At 46.5% G+C, this 17,366-nt stretch overlaps 1 protein-coding gene across 1 annotated transcript in view; it reads left to right on the top strand.

Annotated features, from left to right (window-relative positions):
* The window catches only part of LOC140738581 (uncharacterized), a 205,506-nt gene that overhangs the window by 135,853 nt on the left and 52,287 nt on the right, over nucleotides 1–17,366 (top strand). Inside the window, exons 9-10 of the mRNA XM_073066055.1 lie at nucleotides 3,630–3,751; nucleotides 15,922–16,511. Of these exons, the coding sequence (XP_072922156.1) occupies nucleotides 3,630–3,751; nucleotides 15,922–16,511 (712 nt within the window). The remainder of the gene's footprint in view (nucleotides 1–3,629; nucleotides 3,752–15,921; nucleotides 16,512–17,366) is intronic.

Here is a 17,366-nt window from a genome sequence, read left to right on the forward strand (position 1 = left end):
TTTAAACATGCATTCTGTACATCATATCAACCTGTAATGTCACTGACCAGCACAAGTGAGGGCTCCAGCTGTGATTTAATAAGGAATGAACACCAGGCGAGGAATACTCGGAATGAGCTGCCAACCAAGCAAGACTGCAGTACAGCATTACAAAAGCCTTAGATTCATACACAGCATGAAAGAAATGAAGGCAAATGACTCCAGAATCAATAAATTAAATCAAAGCTCAGCAGCACTAGCTTGCTTGTTCATGAATGGTGGAAGAAGATTAAATAAGTGTGACTAGTAATCTCTGAGATCCCCAGTGTTCACGGATCCTTCCACATAAACTTGCCACAGTTCCATCATGACCTCTATCAGGCTCCCACTGAAGCCAGGTTTCAGCCTGTTTAAATAATTCCACATGATATCAAATGGCTGAGGGCGGAGGGTACAAACAGTGTCCCAGCAGTCATGATAAAGGATCAGTCATTCCCCTAGGCAAACTCTTCTGGTACTTCTACAACCCTGGCGTCTACTCAACAAGGTGGAAAAGAATTCAGATATTGAAAAATAGCTAATTACCACCTCTTCAGTTGATTCTCAAGCAACACCATCATTTTCAGAGTAAACACTGACCTAGATCAAAGTGACACTGTTTCTGACCAACATGAGCAAGGCACCAAAGAACTGGGATTTCAATGGCAAACTCTCCTTGGCTGGAGCCACAGCCTGCATCAAAGGAGATGGTTCTGATTTTACAATAGTTTGTGGCTACAGGAATTCTTCATGTCCTGCGCCAGTCATCTTTAGTAGGTGAGAGTCTATAGATTCTATGGGAACTCCTGACTCTTCAAACCATTGCCAGTATCTCCAAGGCAAGAATCAAGGGTGTGATGAAACACTCTCTTATTTGCCAGGCCAGGTTGGTAAAGACAGGTTACTATCGATGCAATGCTCCTCAGACAGGATGAAGAGGTCAATACTCCCCAATGCCATTAGGCTTTACAATTCTACCGCCAGGACTTAAGAACTTTTTAAAAGCTATTATTAATGCTTTTTGAGACGGTGATTTAGATGCATATCATATTTTTTTACTGAGTTAAGTATTGTATGTAATTAGTTTTGCTACAACAAGTGTATGGGACATTGGAAAAAAAGTTGAATTTCCCCATGGGGATGAATAAAGTATCTATCTATCTATCTATCTATCTATCTATCTATCTGCACAAGCAAGTCTGTCACTACAGCTGATGTTGGGGATGACCTGGATTCTGAAGTCAGTATATGTTGACTGGTTTCCCAATTGTCCTGTGGATGAGCTCTACACAAATGGGAAGCTTGGTGGTGGTGAAGCACAACGTTGGTGAGGAACAATGGGATAAGACCAGCTACGCCACAGTGCTGTTCAGATGAATTGTAGAGCAAGAGTTACTTTGAGGCACTCTGCACCGACATTTCTCTTCTAATTGGTTTCTGAACCAAGCAACTGTATGGCAATAACTATTACTTACGAGAGGATGTATAAGGTGGGATGGGGGCAGGGCGGATGGCAGCCAATCAGTTTGCTGCGAGTGGGTTGGTCAGTTAAATATTTTAAAGTCTCCATTTCAGCAGAGCTTGTTTTTTGCCAGCACACGTTCCAGGGACATCAGGAAATCCTGCAGCTAAGGGTGAGTGAGAGGCCCTGAAGCCAGGAGGTGAGATCTACTCTGCTCTGGAAGAACAGGAGGGTTCTGTCCAGGAGCCAAACAGTCCAGTGAGATCTCTGCACGCTACAGTCTTTTGCCTCTCTCTGACGCCAGTGAAACATCTTTCCATTAGTGCTTAATCTACAGTGAAACCCTGATAAAAGATACCTCCTCCAACTGCTATTTATAGGAATGATCAAGCTATTTAATGGGCAGGTTTTATGACAGGGGTTGCAATGATCAATTTCTAAAAGTTAACATCAAAGTCTTGTTGATAGAGATGAGTGAAATGATAAGCGGCGTAGATAGAGTGAACAGTCAGTGCCTTTTCTTCTCAAGGCAATAATGACTAATACAAAAGGGAGTAATATTAAGGTGATTGGGGACAAGTACAGGGAGGATTTCAGAATATTTTATTTTACACAGAGACAGGTAAGTGCATGAAACACATTGCTGGTGGTAGGGACAGATACATTAGAGACACTTAAGAGACTCTTAGATGAAAGAAAACTGGAGGGCTATGTGTGAGGGAAGGGTTAGATTAATATTGGAGTAGATTAAAAGGTCAGCACAACAATCCGGGCCAAAGAAACTGTACTGTGCTGTACTGTTCTATGTTCTATTCTACTATTAGTATTTTCTATAATGAACCATTCCTACAAAGGTCAGATTATAAATGGGCAGTTTCTATAATGGGTGCATTCAATAGTTGTTGGATCTGGTAATGATTGGGTTCTCTAAGGAGTGGAATTTTTTGATGAATGTTTTACATAATGGTTGTATCCAGCAATAGTCTGTTCTACAATGGTCCAGTTACAAAATGAACAGTTCCTCTAATAAGAGGTTCTATAATAGGCAGATATATACAATGGCATTTTCCCCAAAGGGAATTGACTTTCTCTATAATGCACATTTCCAGAAGATTGATAATTCCCAAATAAGAGGAAATACCTCCTCTATTTTTAGTCTTACCATATTATGACACAGAAGGAAACCTTTATTTATCTTCACTCCCGCAAATTATTGTTCCTCTCACATGTTTATCAACTCCAACTGAGATTCTTTGTGCCTTTGACCAAAGATTTAATTTACAATAATCAGTCAACCAATCAAAACATCTTTTTAAGTTATGGGATGATAACAGAGTACCTGAAGGAAACCCACCCAGTGTTGGGGAGACCATGTAGTTTAGCAAATCCTCAGAATCATAGTCAGGCTTCTTATCGTTGACTAAAATTTGTTACGTGTCAGAGATACTCTTCTGCACACTACTGTTGCAATGTGAGTTTCTGTCGCCTTCCTATTAACTGGAAGATGTCTGGCTGTTTTCCTCTGACCTCTCAATAAATGAGGCGTTTTCACCCACAGAGCCACGACTCACTAGATGCTTTTTGCTTTTCGCAGCATTCTTTGTAAATTCTAGAGATCATTGTGCATGGAAACCCCAGGAGATCAGCAGTTTCTGAGATACTCAAACTACCCTGCTTGGCACCAACAATCATTCCATGGTCAAAGTCACTTAGATCACATTTCTTCCCCTTTCTGATGTTTGCTCTGAACAATAACAGAACCTCTTGACCATATCTGCATGCTTTTATGCATTGAGTTGCAGTGACATGATTGGCTGATTTGATATGTGCGTTAATGAGCACATGAAGTGGCCACTGAGTGTATAAGTAATACAAAAAAAGAACAAAAATAGTGAGATAATTATCATATTGTGCGTTAGTGTTTACATAGTGAGGTACTGTTCATAATGTTCAATAATAGTGATAATGATGTTTAAATGGAACATTTCATTTAGGGACTGCCTCATTTTACTCTTTCATTAAGTGCAAGGCTGCAGATAATTATTTTTACAAAAACACCTTTCTTGTTGCTTTGACCAATATCACAGTCTCTCTGGAAATGCAGTTGGTACATGTTGTTTAGTTACAATATGATTTATTTGCTCTTCAGGAAGTGGAAGATCTCCTCTTGGCCAAGATGAAGGAACTACATTTTAAAAACGGGGCAGTTGTACCTTCTTTACAAGGAGACATTTCATCTTTTAAATGCATGCTTGAGGCAGAGGAGAGAAGGTGAGCATTCTCTGACGAAACACAAATCAGTAATTAGTTCCAGTCAGTATTTTACACACGGTTTCACCCCAGTTATTAATTGTGCAGTCAGAATGATGCACTCCAGCAGTTTGCAAAGGCTTTTTCAACAGCATCTCTCAAACCCTTGAACCATATGGTCTGTCAACCTGAATGGCTTAGCCCTTGGAGGTCAAACTGCAGAAAATGGAGCTGTATGTGACCATTCTACTTGCCAATTTACACTTCAAATCACAGAGCTGGTTGACTTGAAGGAGTATTATCAATAGAGCAAAAGGCTAGGTCCCACTACCTAGCAGGATTATGTGCAATCCATTAGCAGAAGGACTGTCATAGCTGAAGAAAATGACTCTTCATCATTGTTTCCATGGTTAGTACTGAGGGATAATAATTTCAGGCCTTGCCCATGTCGTAAAGACAAATTAAAAGGCAAAGTAATGTTTATTGCATAACTTCACTTTGGGCCAAAGGGCCTGTATTTTTACTGTACCGTTCTATGGTCTATGTTCTTAACAAGTTTTACTTCTCAGACATCTACATAGAGAAATCACGTAATTAAACACGTGTGCAGAGGTGTGATGAAAATTTTCAGCAGTATCACAGGCACGTAGTGTCGTATAAGCAGCATGCAGAAGGAAAACAACATTAAACATAAATTGGACAGAATGTTTACAAGAAAGAATACAGTTAGAACAAAAAGGAGTCAATTTTAGTGCAAAATAATTGAAGTGGTCTGTAGTGATTAGGATTATGCTGTTGGTTCAGGAACCGAATGGTTGAAAGGAAGTAGCTGTTCTTGAACCTGGTAGTGTGGGACTTCAGGCTTCTGTACCTCTGCCCAGTGGTAGCTGCTAATAGACAGCATGGTCTAGAAGGTGGGGATTGATGATGATAGATCTCAAGGCAGGGCCTCCAGTAGTGGTGGGGTGCGATCCTGTGATAAATTGGACAGAGTCCACTACTCTCTGCAGCTTCTCATGTTCCTGAGCATTCTAATTGGTGCACCAGACTGTGATGCAATCAGTCAGGATACTTTCAAGAGTTCATCTGTGGGAGTTTGTTAGACTGTTCTGTGACAAGCCGAGCCTCCTTAATCTAGTAAGAAATTAAAGGCGCTGGTGCACTTTCCTTGCGATTGTATTTCTCCTTATGATTGCATCTATGTGTAGGGCCCAGGACAGATCATCCGATATTTTAACTCTCATTGGGAATTTTTTTTTCTTGAGAGTGTTGTACATGACATTATTATTCTCCCCAATGTTTCCAATAACTGTGGGAGCTAGACTATAAAAATTTAATAAACAGAGCCAAGCAAAGATAGATTAAGCAGACAAGAGTTGTAGACATACTGAAAGGAGACAAGGAACGAGAACGGAAAAAAGAAACAAAAAAAGTTGTGTTGTGACGTATCCCACCGTGATGAGCAGAACCATGGTATTGATACAATTCCAATGGAACCACAGTTCTACTCATCATGACGGGATGCATTAACACAGAGCTGCTCTCTTTCCTTTTTTCTCTTTTTCTGGTGAGCCTACAACTTGTCCTTTCTTTACTCTCTCTTTTCAATTAGTCTGCAACTCTCCCCCTTAGATAATCTGTCTTTACCTGTCATTCTTTCCTTTATTTCTGTTTTGTCCCTCTTCTTTCTATCACCCATTTTCTATATCCTTTACTCTTACATTTCTCATAGAATAGTAGAAATCAATGGCAAAAAAAGAGACTGTTTTGGCACATCAAGACTTTACTGATCAGAAAGGCTATTCCCACTTCCTGGCTCTCAATCCACAAGCATGGAGTATGCAGTTCTTCAAATAATTGTCCAGAAACATTTGAACTACAAGAAGGATTTCTGCCTCAGGAAGTTTTATCTAATTCCTAAATGTCTTTGAGTTGAAATGAAATCCCCTCATCCCCCCTCTGGGTTCTACTCACTGGAAAGAGACAAGAAAATACCCTTGAGTTATCCCCTCTCTGCCTAAGGAAGTAATGTCTTTCTTTCTATTTAGCCAAACCAAGCCTTCCATAGTTTTAAGCACATCCATTAAATCTTCTCTCAAAATCCCTTGTTCTAGAGAAAACCATTACCGTTAGTGTGGATTATAAGCTGCAGGAGGCCATTCAGCCGTTCGTATCTATTCTACCATTCAATAAAATCATGCTGATCCTTTCCCTCAGTGTCCCTTTCCTGCATTAACCCCATATCCATTGATTTCATTAATACCTAAAAGCCTATCAATCTCTACTCTGAATGTACACAACATCTGAGCCTCCACAGCTCCTCATTTTATGAACAGTGATCAGTTAAGAAAGGGGAGAAGCAAAAGAAAAACCTGGGTGTTACTTCTCTCTTTCTCCTAGGGGAGGAACATAGGTTTAAGGTGACATTTGACTGGATCTTGATGGTTAATTTGGTTATACAGGGGTTGTTCAGTATTAGAAACAACCCTCCTGAGGAAGTGGTTGAGGCAGGGGTACTGACAACATTTAAAAAACATTTGAACTGTTAGATAGATAGCAAGTGTTTAGAGAGATATGGGCCAAGCATGGACAAATGCGATTAGCTTGGATGGCACCTTGGTCAGCATGGACCTGCTGGGCAAAGGGTCTTTTTGCATGTTGTATGGCTTTATGAATCTACGAAAGTTAGCATGCAGGGGCAGAGGCGGTTAAGAAAGCAAATGGTACATTAGTCTTTGTAGCAAGTAGATTCAAGTTCAAGAGCTAAGATTCTTGCTGCATTTGTACAGGACCTTGGTAAGGCTGCACCATGAGCATTGTGTGCCAGTCCAGGTCTCCCTGTCTGAGGCAGAATATCTCTATCTAGTATCTTCTACTACCTATTATCTTTCTTCCAGAATCTTGCTCTGGAGTTCAGGTTCACTGAATTGATTTCTTGGATGGCAGGAATGTCAGGAAAGATTGGGATGGATTCATATTTAAGCATAAATTTCTATCAGGACTGGACATGAGATGCAGGAAAGACGTTTCAGATGGAGAGGAGGTCCAGAAGGACGGACCCCAATCTTCAAATTATAAGGGATAATCCATCTAGGACTGAGATGAGGAGAAATATCTTCTTCCAAAGAGTGCTGAATTTGTGGGATTTTCTACCACAGAGTTGAGTTCAAGACATTAATTATCTTCAAGAGGTTAGATCAGGGGATGTGGCGGAAAGTGGGTGCAGGGTACAGATTTTGAATAATCCGATGTAATTGTATTGACTGGTGGGATAGGTTCAAAGAGCTGAATCTACAATCCCAGTCCTGATGCAGGCTCTTGACATGAATTATCGATACATTCCTTTTTCCTCCATAAATGCTGCTCGAGCCGGTAAGTTCTTCCAACAGTTTGTATCTTATCAATCTCTATAGAACATAGAACATCACAGTTTAGTAGAGACCCTTCAGCATATAATTTTGTATCAGCCTTTTAACCTACTCTGAGATCAATATCACATTTCCCTCCCACATAGCCCTCCATTTTTCTATCATCCATGAGCCTAAGAGACTCTTAAATGTCCCTAATGTATCTGCCTCTACTGGTAGTGTGTTCCACCACACTTTGTGTAAAAAAACTTAACTCTGACATCTCCTCTACACTTTCCTCTAATCACCTTCAAATTATGCCCCCTTGTGTTAGCCTCTATCAATGCCTCTGACATCTTTTACACCTCTATCAAGTGAACCCTCATCTTCTTTCACTCCAAAGAGAAAAGTCTTTGCTTGCTCAACCTATCCTCATAAAACATGCTCTCTAATCCAGGCAGGATCCTGGTAAATCTTCTCTGCACCCTCTTTAAAGCTTCCACATTCTTCCGATAATGAGGCACCTTAAGTTTATCTAAGATTCTGTCCTCAACCACCCATAGGAGAAGAGAATTCCAGAGATCCACTACCCTCTGTGAGAAGACATTTCTGTGCATCCCAGATTAACATGACTGGCCTCTTACTTCATAACCATGGCTCCTTGCTTGTAACCCTTTCACTAGTGAAAACATCTCAACACTTACACGATCAAGAGCCTCATTAGGATCTTATATTTTTGAATTAAGTTATATGTTTGAATATTTTCAAACTCCAAGGAGTAAACATTGCATTGCTATAGTCCCATTAACTTAGTTAAATAACACAAGGCATTTAATCATGCAACATACCTGATACTGGAAATGAAAGATATTAGACTGGTGACCTGCATCTCTGTTCTCTCTTGTCTTTCCTCTCACCCATTCTTTTCTCTCTGTTCTCTCTATCTCTCCTGTTTGCAACCTTCTCTTTCTCTTGCTCTCATATCTCCTCTTTTTTCTTTGCTCTCTTTTCTCTTCTCTCTCCTGTTACTCAATTTTCCCTTCTTTCTCACTCTCTCTTTACTCTCCTGTCTTTCTTGCTCTCTTTTTGCACTTTCTCTCACTCTTTCTTTTGTCACCCCCTTTCTCTCACCCTCTCTTTGCTCTCTGCTTTCTTTCACTCTCTTCAATCTTAACTCTCTCCTTGCTGACTTTTCTCTCTCTCTTGCACTCTTTTTTTCCTCTTCCTCTTGCTACTTTTTCTCCTTTTCCTTGCTCTCTTTTCTTTCCTGTCCCTCTTTTTCCCTCCTCTTTTATATCTCTTCTCTCTCTCTTGTCTCTTCCTTCTCTCGTTTCCTTTTTCTCTCATTCTTATCTCTCCTCTTGCTCTGTTTCTTCTCTCTTTTGCTGTCTTTTCTCTCCCCCTTCCCCAGCTCGCCTTTCTTTCCCTCTTCTCTCTCTCTTTTTCTTTTCTCTTGTTCCTATCTCCTCACTCTCCCTTTTCTCTCCTCCCACCCTCACTTCAACTCTCTTCTGTTTTCCACCTCTTCTTTCTCCCTTTTTCTCTTCTCCTTCTCCTCTCTCTTTTCTCCTTTCTTTTTTCTTCTTCTTTCCTCCCCTTTCTGTCACCCTACTCACTCTCTGCCCTTTCTGTCACCCTCCTCACTCTCTCCCCTTTCTGTCACCCTCATCACTCTCTCCCCTTTCTGTCACCCTCCTCACTCTCTCCCCTTTCTGTCACCCTCCTCACTCTCTCCCCTTTCTGTCACCCTCCTCACTCTCTCTCTCCTTTCTGTCACCCTCCTCACTCTCTCCCCTTTCTGTCACCCTCCTCACTCTGTCTCTTTTCTGTCACCCTCCTCACTCTCTCCCCTTTCTGTCACCCTCCTCACTCTCTCCCCTTTCTGTCACCCTCCTCACTCTCTCTCTCCTTTCTGTCACCCTCCTCACTCTCTCCCCTTTCTGTCACCCTCCTCACTCTCTCTCCCCTTTCTGTCACCCTCCTCACTCTCTCTCTCCTTTCTGTCACCCTCCTCACTCTCTCCCCTTTCTGTCACCCTCCTCACTCTCTCTCCCCTTTCTGTCACCCTCCTCACTCTCTCCCCTTTCTGTCACCCTCCTCACTCTTTCCCCTTTCTGTCACCCTCCTCACTCTCTCTCCCCTTTCTGTCACCCTCCTCACTCTCTCCCCTTTCTGTCACCCTCCTCACTCTCTCCCCTTTCTGTCACCCTCCTCACTCTCTCTCCCCTTTCTGTCCCCTCCTCACTCTCTCCCCTTTCTGTCACCCTCCTCACTCTCTCTATTTCTGTCACCCTCCTCACTCTCTCTCTCTTTCTGTCACCCTCCTCACTCTCTCTCCCCTTTCTGTCACCCTCCTCACTCTCTCCCCTTTCTGTCACCCTCCTCACTCTCTCTCTTTTCTGTCACCCTCCTCACTCTCTCTCTCTCTTTTCTGTCACCCTCCTCACTCTCTCTCTCTTTCTGTCACCCTCCTCACTCTCTCCCCTTTCTGTCACCCTCCTCACTCTCTCTCCCCTTTCTGTCACCCTCCTCACTCTCTCTCTCTCTTTTCTGTCACCCTCCTCACTCTCTCTCCTTTCTGTCACCCTCCTCACTCTCTCCCCTTTCTGTCACCCTCCTCACTCACTCTGTCTCTTTTCTGTCACCCTCCTCACTCTCTCCCCTTTCTGTCACCCTCCTCACTCACTCTGTCTCTTTTCTGTCACCCTCCTCACTCTCTCCCCTTTCTGTCACCCTCCTCACTCTCTCCCCTTTCTGTCACCCTCCTCACTCTCTCTCTCTCTTTTCTGTCACCCTCCTCACTCTCTCTCCCCTTTCTGTCACCCTCCTCACTCTCTCTCTTTTCTGTCACCCTTCTCACTCTCTCTCCCCTTTCTGTCACCCTCCTCACTCTCTCTCCCCTTTCTGTCACCCTCCTCACTCTGTCTCTTTTCTGTCACCCTTCTCACTCTCTCTCCCCTTTCTGTCACCTCCTCACTCTCTCTCCCCTTTCTGTCACCCTCCTCACTCTCTCTATTTCTGTCACCCTCCTCACTCTCTCTCTTTTCTGTCACCCTCCTCACTCTCTCTCCCCTTTCTGTCACCTCCTCACTCTGTCTCTCTTTCTGTCACCCTCCTCACTCTCTCTCTTTTCTGTCACCCTCCTCACTCTCTCTCCCCTTTCTGTCACCTCCTCACTCTCTCTTTCTGTCACCCTCCTCACTCTGTCTCTCTTTCTGTCACCCTCCTCACTCTGTCTCTTTTCTGTCACCCTTCTCACTCTCTCTCCCCTTTCTGTCACCTCCTCACTCTGTCTCTCTTTCTGTCACCCTCCTCACTCTCTCTCTTTTCTGTCACCCTCCTCACTCTCTCTCTCTTTCTGTCACCCTCCTCACTCTCTCCCCTTTCTGTCACCCTCCTCACTCTCTCTCCCCTTTCTGTCACCCTCCTCACTCTCTCTCTCTCTTTTCTGTCACCCTCCTCACTCTCTCTCTCTTTCTGTCACCCTCCTCACTCTCTCCCCTTTCTGTCACCCTCCTCACTCTGTCTCTCTTTCTGTCACCCTCCTCACTCTGTCTCTTTTCTGTCACCCTCCTCACTCTCTCTCTTTTCTGTCACCCTCCTCACTCTCTCTCTCTTTCTGTCACCCTCCTCACTCTCTCCCCTTTCTGTCACCCTCCTCACTCTCTCTCCCCTTTCTGTCACCCTCCTCACTCTCTCTCTCTCTTTTCTGTCACCTCACTCTCTCTCTCTTTCTGTCACCCTCCTCACTCTCTCCCCTTTCTGTCACCCTCCTCACTCTGTCTCTCTTTCTGTCACCCTCCTCACTCTCTCCCCTTTCTGTCACCCTCCTCACTCTGTCTCTTTTCTGTCACCCTCCTCACTCTCTCTCTCTTTCTGTCACCCTCCTCACTCTCTCCCCTTTCTGTCACCTCCTCACTCTGTCTCTCTTTCTGTCACCCTCCTCACTCTGTCTCTTTTCTGTCACCCTCCTCACTCTCTCTCTCTTTCTGTCACCCTCCTCACTCTCTCCCCTTTCTGTCACCCTCCTCACTCTCTCCCCTTTCTGTCACCCTCCTCACTCTCTCTCTCTCTTTTCTGTCACCCTCCTCACTCTCTCTCTCTTTCTGTCACCCTCCTCACTCTCTCCCCTTTCTGTCACCCTCCTCACTCTGTCTCTTTTCTGTCACCCTTCTCACTCTCTCCCCTTTCTGTCACCCTCCTCACTCTGTCTCTTTTCTGTCACCCTCCTCACTCTCTCTCTCTCTTTTCTGTCACCCTCCTCACTCTCTCTCTCTTTCTGTCACCCTCCTCACTCTCTCCCCTTTCTATCACCCTCCTCACTCTCTCCCCCCTTTCTGTCACCCTCCTCACTGTCTCTTTTCTGTCACCCTCCTCTCTCTCTCCCCTTTCTGTCACCCTACTCACTCTCTCCCCTTTCTGTCACCCTCCTCACTCTCTCTCTTTTCTGTCACCCTCCTCACTCTCTCTCTCTTTCTGTCACCCTCCTCACTCTCTCCCCTTTCTGTCACCCTCCTCACTCTCTCCCCCCTTTCTGTCACCCTCCTCACTGTCTCTTTTCTGTCACCCTCCTCTCTCTCTCCCCTTTCTGTCACCCTCCTCACTCTCTCTCCCCTTTCTGTCACCCTCCTCACTCTCTCCCCTTTCTGTCACCCTCCTCACTCTCTCCCCTTTCTGTCTCCCTCCTCACTCTCTCTCCCCTTTCTGTCACCCTCCTCACTCTCTCTCTCCCCTTTCTGTCACCCTCCTCACTCTGTCTCTTTTCTGTCACCCTTCTCACTCTCTCTCCCCTTTCTGTCACCCTCCTCACTCTCTCTCCTCTTTCTGTCACCCTCCTCACTCTGTCTCTCTTTCTGTCACCCTCCTCACTCTCTCTCTTTTCTGTCACCCTCCTCACTCTCTCCCCTTTCTGTCACCCTCCTCACTCTCTCCCCTTTCTGTCACCCTCCTCACTCTCTCTCCCCTTTCTGTCACCCTCCTCACTCTGTCTCTCTTTCTGTCACCCTCCTCACTCTCTCTCTTTTCTGTCACCCTCCTCACTCTCTCCCCTTTCTGTCACCCTCCTCACTCTCTCCCCTTTCTGTCACCCTCCTCACTCTCTCTCCCCTTTCTGTCACCCTCCTCACTCTCTCTCTTTTCTGTCACATTCCTCACTCTCTCCCCTTTCTGTCACCCTCCTCACTGTCTCTTTTCTGTCACCCTCCTCACTCTCTCCCCTTTCTGTCACCCTCCTCACTCTCTCTCCCCTTTCTGTCACCCTCCTCACTCTCTCTCTTTTCTGTCTCCCTCCTCACTCTCTCCCCTTTCTGTCACCCTCCTCACTCTCTCTCCCCTTTCTGTCACCCTCCTCACTCTCTCCCCTTTCTGTCACCCTCCTCACTCTCTCCCCTTTCTGTCACCCTCCTCACTCTCTCCGGTTTCTGTCACCCTCCTCACTCTCTCTCTCTTTTCTGTCACCCTCCTCACTCTCTCTCCCCTTTCTGTCACCCTCCTCACTCTCTCTCCCCTTTCTGTCACCCTCCTCACTCTCTCTCCTCTTTCTGTCACCCTCCTCACTCTGTCTCTCTTTCTGTCACCCTCCTCACTCTCTCTCTTTTCTGTCACCCTCCTCACTCTCTCCCCTTTCTGTCACCCTCCTCACTGTCTCTTTTCTGTCACCCTCCTCACTCTCTCCCCTTTCTGTCACCCTCCTCACTCTCTCTCCCCTTTCTGTCACCCTCATCACTCTCTCTCTTTTCTGTCACCCTCCTCACTCTCTCTCTCTTTCTGTCACCCTCCTCACTCTCTCCCCTTTCTGTCACCCTCCTCACTCTGTCTCTTTTCTGTCACCCTCCTCACTCTCTCTCCCCTTTCTGTCACCCTCCTCACTCTCTCCCCTTTCTGTCACACTCTCTCCCCTTTCTGTCACCCTCCTCACTCTGTCTCTTTTCTGTCACCCTCCTCACTCTCTCCCCTTTCTGTCACCCTCCTCACTCTCTCTCCCCTTTCTGTCACCCTCCTCACTCTCTCTCTCTCTTTTCTGTCACCCTCCTCACTCTCTCTCCCCTTTCTGTCACCCTCCTCACTCTCTCTCTTTTCTGTCACCCTCCTCACTCTCTCTCCCCTTTCTGTCACCCTTCTCACTCTCTCCCCTTTCTGTCACCCTCCTCACTCTCTTTCTCTCTTTTCTGTCACCCTCCTCTCTCTCTCTCTTTTCTGTCACCCTCCTCACTCTCTCTCTTTTCTGTCACCCTCCTCACTCTCTCTCCCCTTTCTGTCACCCTCCTCACTCTCTCCCCTTTCTGTCACCCTCCTCACTCTGTCTCTTTTCTGTCACCCTCCTCACTCTCTCTCCCCTTTCTGTCACCCTCCTCACTCTCTCCCCTTTCTGTCACCCTCCTCACTCTGTCTCTTTTCTGTCACCCTCCTTACTCTCTCTCTTTTCTGTCACCCTCCTCACTCTTTCTCCCCTTTCTGTCACCCTCCTCACTCTCTCCCCTTTCTGTCACCTTCCTCACTCTCTCTCCCCTTTCTGTCACCCTCCTCACTCTCTCCCCTTTCTGTCACCCTCCTCACTCTCTCTCCCCTTTCTGTCACCCTCCTCACTCTTTCCCCTTTCTGTCATCCTCCTCACTCTCTCTCCCCTTTCTTTTACCTTCCTCACTCTCTCTCCCCTTTCTTTTACCTTCCTCACTCTGTCTCTTTTCTGTCACCTTCCTCACTCTGTCTCTTTTCTGTCACCCTCCTCACTCTCTCTCTCTTTTCTGTCACCCTCCTCACTCTCTCTCTCCTTTCTGTCACCCTCCTCACTCTCTCTCCCCTTTCTGTCACCCTCCTCACTCTCTCCCCTTTCTGTCACCCTCCTCACTCTGTCTCTTTTCTGTCACCCTCCTCACTCTCTCTCCCCTTTCTGTCACCCTCCTCACTCTCTCCCCTTTCTGTCACCCTCCTCACTCTGTCTCTTTTCTGTCACCCTCCTTACTCTCTCTCTTTTCTGTCACCCTCCTCACTCTTTCTCCCCTTTCTGTCACCCTCCTCACTCTCTCCCCTTTCTGTCACCTTCCTCACTCTCTCTCCCCTTTCTGTCACCCTCCTCACTCTCTCCCCTTTCTGTCACCCTCCTCACTCTCTCCCCTTTCTGTCACCCTCCTCACTCTCTCTCCCCTTTCTGTCACCCTCCTCACTCTTTCCCCTTTCTGTCATCCTCCTCACTCTCTCTCCCCTTTCTTTTACCTTCCTCACTCTCTCTCCCCTTTCTTTTACCTTCCTCACTCTCTCTCCCCTTTCTGTCACCTTCCTCACTCTGTCTCTTTTCTGTCACCCTCCTCACTCTCTCCCCTTTCTGTCACCCTCCTCACTCTCTCTCCCCTTTCTGTCACCCTCCTCACTCTCTCTCTCTCTTTTCTGTCACCCTCCTCACTTTCTCTCTTTTCTGTCACCCTCCTCACTCTCTCTCTCTCTTTTCTGTCACCCTTCTCACTCTCTCCCCTTTCTGTCACCCTCCTCACTCTCTCCCCTTTCTGTCACCCTCCTTACTCACTCTCTTTTCTGTCACCCTCCTCACTCTCTCCCCTTTCTGTCACCCTCCTCACTCTCTCTCTTTTCTGTCCCATCTTCTCTCCAGCTCTCTTTCTTCAAAGGTTGCAAAGGTACATTTAATGTCAGAGAAATGTATACAATATACATCCTGAATTGCTTTTTCTTTGCAAACATCCACGGAAACAGAGAAGTGCCCCAAAGAATAAATGGCAGTTAGATATTAGAACCCCAAAGTCCCCCCCAGCTCCCCTCCCTCCCGCGCATAAGCAGCAGCAAGCAACAATCCCCCCTCCCCCACCGGCAAAGAAAGCATTCACACCTTCTACCGAGCACTCAAGTGTGAGCAAAGCAATAGCAAAGACGCAGACTTGCAGTTACCCCAAACACTTCGTGTTTCACCTGGTACACGACATACCATTGGCTCTCTCTCCCTAATAAGGATGCGTCTTCATTTTCCCAACGAGCGAGAAGACATAACAAACAACCCGCAGGTTTACAATATTAAAAGTCCGTCACATCGCTTTTTCTGAGCTCTGTGCCTGAAGATCTCAAAGTTCCCGGTTATCCGCGCACACAGTCTCAGATATCCCAACTCCCCAGTGACGCACGTGTTTCCTGCCGTAACACCGACCTTCAATCCGCCCGTCTCCAGAGCTTCCAAATCCAAGCCGGACTCTCAGGCCGAGCCCTTGACGTGCCGAACAACGGCCAGTCCTGAAACCCCGAGAACGGGTCCCATTCCTGCAAAGAACCGAAGTCAGCGTGTAACTCCAGGTCAGAGTCCTCAAAAAAACCCTGAAAGGGAAAAATAATGATATCAAAGATGGAAATAGAGCTGTTTTTGAAAATGCATGCAAAGGGGTCGCTGCTCAGCGCTATTATTACTCTGCTCCGCCTCTTTGCTCTCTCTTCTCTTTCTCCTCTCCCTCTCTCATTTCTCTCTCACCTGTTTTCTCTTTCTCACTTTTCTCTCCCCTTTCTTTGTGCCACCTCCTCTTTCCCTCTCCTTTCTTTTCTCTATCTCTCTCTCTTCTCTCATCTTCTCCCCCTCGTTCACGCTCCCCCCTGCAATACTCCTTTAAACCTATCTCTTTGGCAAGGCTTTGGTCACTGATCATCTTCCCCCTTGAGGGGCACGCTGTTGGGCACTGTCAGATGGATGCCTTGCTATGTTGGACTGTAAGTGAGTGGAGTATAAATGTTGGGAGCTGTCCACTAGTCGGCCAGAGCTGGAAGTTCAGTCTGATCTCAGATGCCACTAAATACTAAATATAGCAAATTTAATATAGGCGGGATATTTATGTGTGTGTTCTTTGTTTTGCAAAGGCTGAGAAATGCTTCAGTGCCGTGCTGCCAGAAGAGCTCTCCCTGCAAGCCCTACATGCCCTGTCGCCGGACGTCGTGCACTCCTGCAAACCAGTCGTCATGCTGGCAGCCGCCTGCTCCGTCCTCCTGTCCTCCAGTGAACCTCCGGCCTTGCCCCCCGCCCGCCATCCCGAATCTATGCAAGCCCGTGCAGCTGTCATGTGCGACCCGTTCTGCTCCTGTCTCCTGGGCACTCCCGAACCCGCCATTTTGCCCACCCACCTCCGGGCTGAGCACCCGCCCACAGACTAGCCCGGTTCCCCGATCCCTGTCCGCCTGCCTCCTCCCAGGCCGCCTGAGCTCTGCAACGAGCCGTCCCATGACGCCCACTTGCCTTCCCCTGGCCCGGATGAGCTGCCCGTCACCGTCCCCTCTCTCCTTGTGCACTGCTATGCACCAGTCCCACTGCCCTTCCAATCTTCCCCTGAACCCTTGCCCTCCTGCCAATTTCAACCCTTCTTTGGCTCGGCAGTGCTCTGTGACTTCGGTTACGTACCCAAAACCTTGCCCCATACCTGAAGTGCCGAAGTTTAAGCATGAACAATGTATGGGTAAGATGATGAAGACTTAGTTCTCCTCTTCTGTGGTAGCGGAATAGACTAATATGTGACAAATATGAAGTCTATCTTTTATTGTCTTTGGCCTATTTGTTTTCATTCCTGAGTCTCTCAATGTGCAGGTGATCCTCAGTAATTTAATATGAGGCCACTGAGATGTGTTGGAAGGCTGTCTCCAGGTGTACCTGCTAGCTTGGCCCCACTCTGAGGCTGATTGCCATGCCAACAGGTAGCACTGGGTTTCCCCAGCTGTTTTCTGGCAATGACAGGTGACCCAGCTCCATGCATAAATACTCTGGCAAAATTAGTTGCCTCATTAAAGCCTTAAATTGGGAACTTACGCATTGTCTATGATTAGAGGGATGTCATCTCACATTCCCCCTCGATGGTCAACCTGATGGCATGAACATGGATTTCTCTAACTTCCAATAACCACTCCCCTCTGTACCTCCCCGCCCCATCTTCCCTTATCAGACTGACTTCATTGCCTTTTCTCATGACCCTCTGCTCTCCCTCATGATAAGCCCATTACCCTTATATTCCTCCCTCTGGTTCTCCAGCTCACCTTCCATTTATTCCATGGTCCACTGCTCTTCTCCATTCAGATTCCATCGTCTTCAACCCTTTGTCACTCCACCTATCACATCACAGCTTCTACTTTCCTCCCGCCCCTCATCTGCATATCAACCCCTCATCTGGATCCACCCATCACCCTCACTCCACCCCCTTGCCACCACCTCTTTATACTGACTATCTTCCCTCATTCTCTCCAGTCCTGATGAAGGGCGTCAACCCAAAATGTTGACTTGCCCATTTCCTTCCACGGATGCTGCCTCCAACATTTAGTCT

This window comes from Hemitrygon akajei, chromosome 14, assembly GCF_048418815.1.
Source record: "Hemitrygon akajei chromosome 14, sHemAka1.3, whole genome shotgun sequence".
In the NCBI taxonomy this organism is placed as follows: domain Eukaryota; kingdom Metazoa; phylum Chordata; class Chondrichthyes; order Myliobatiformes; family Dasyatidae; genus Hemitrygon; species Hemitrygon akajei.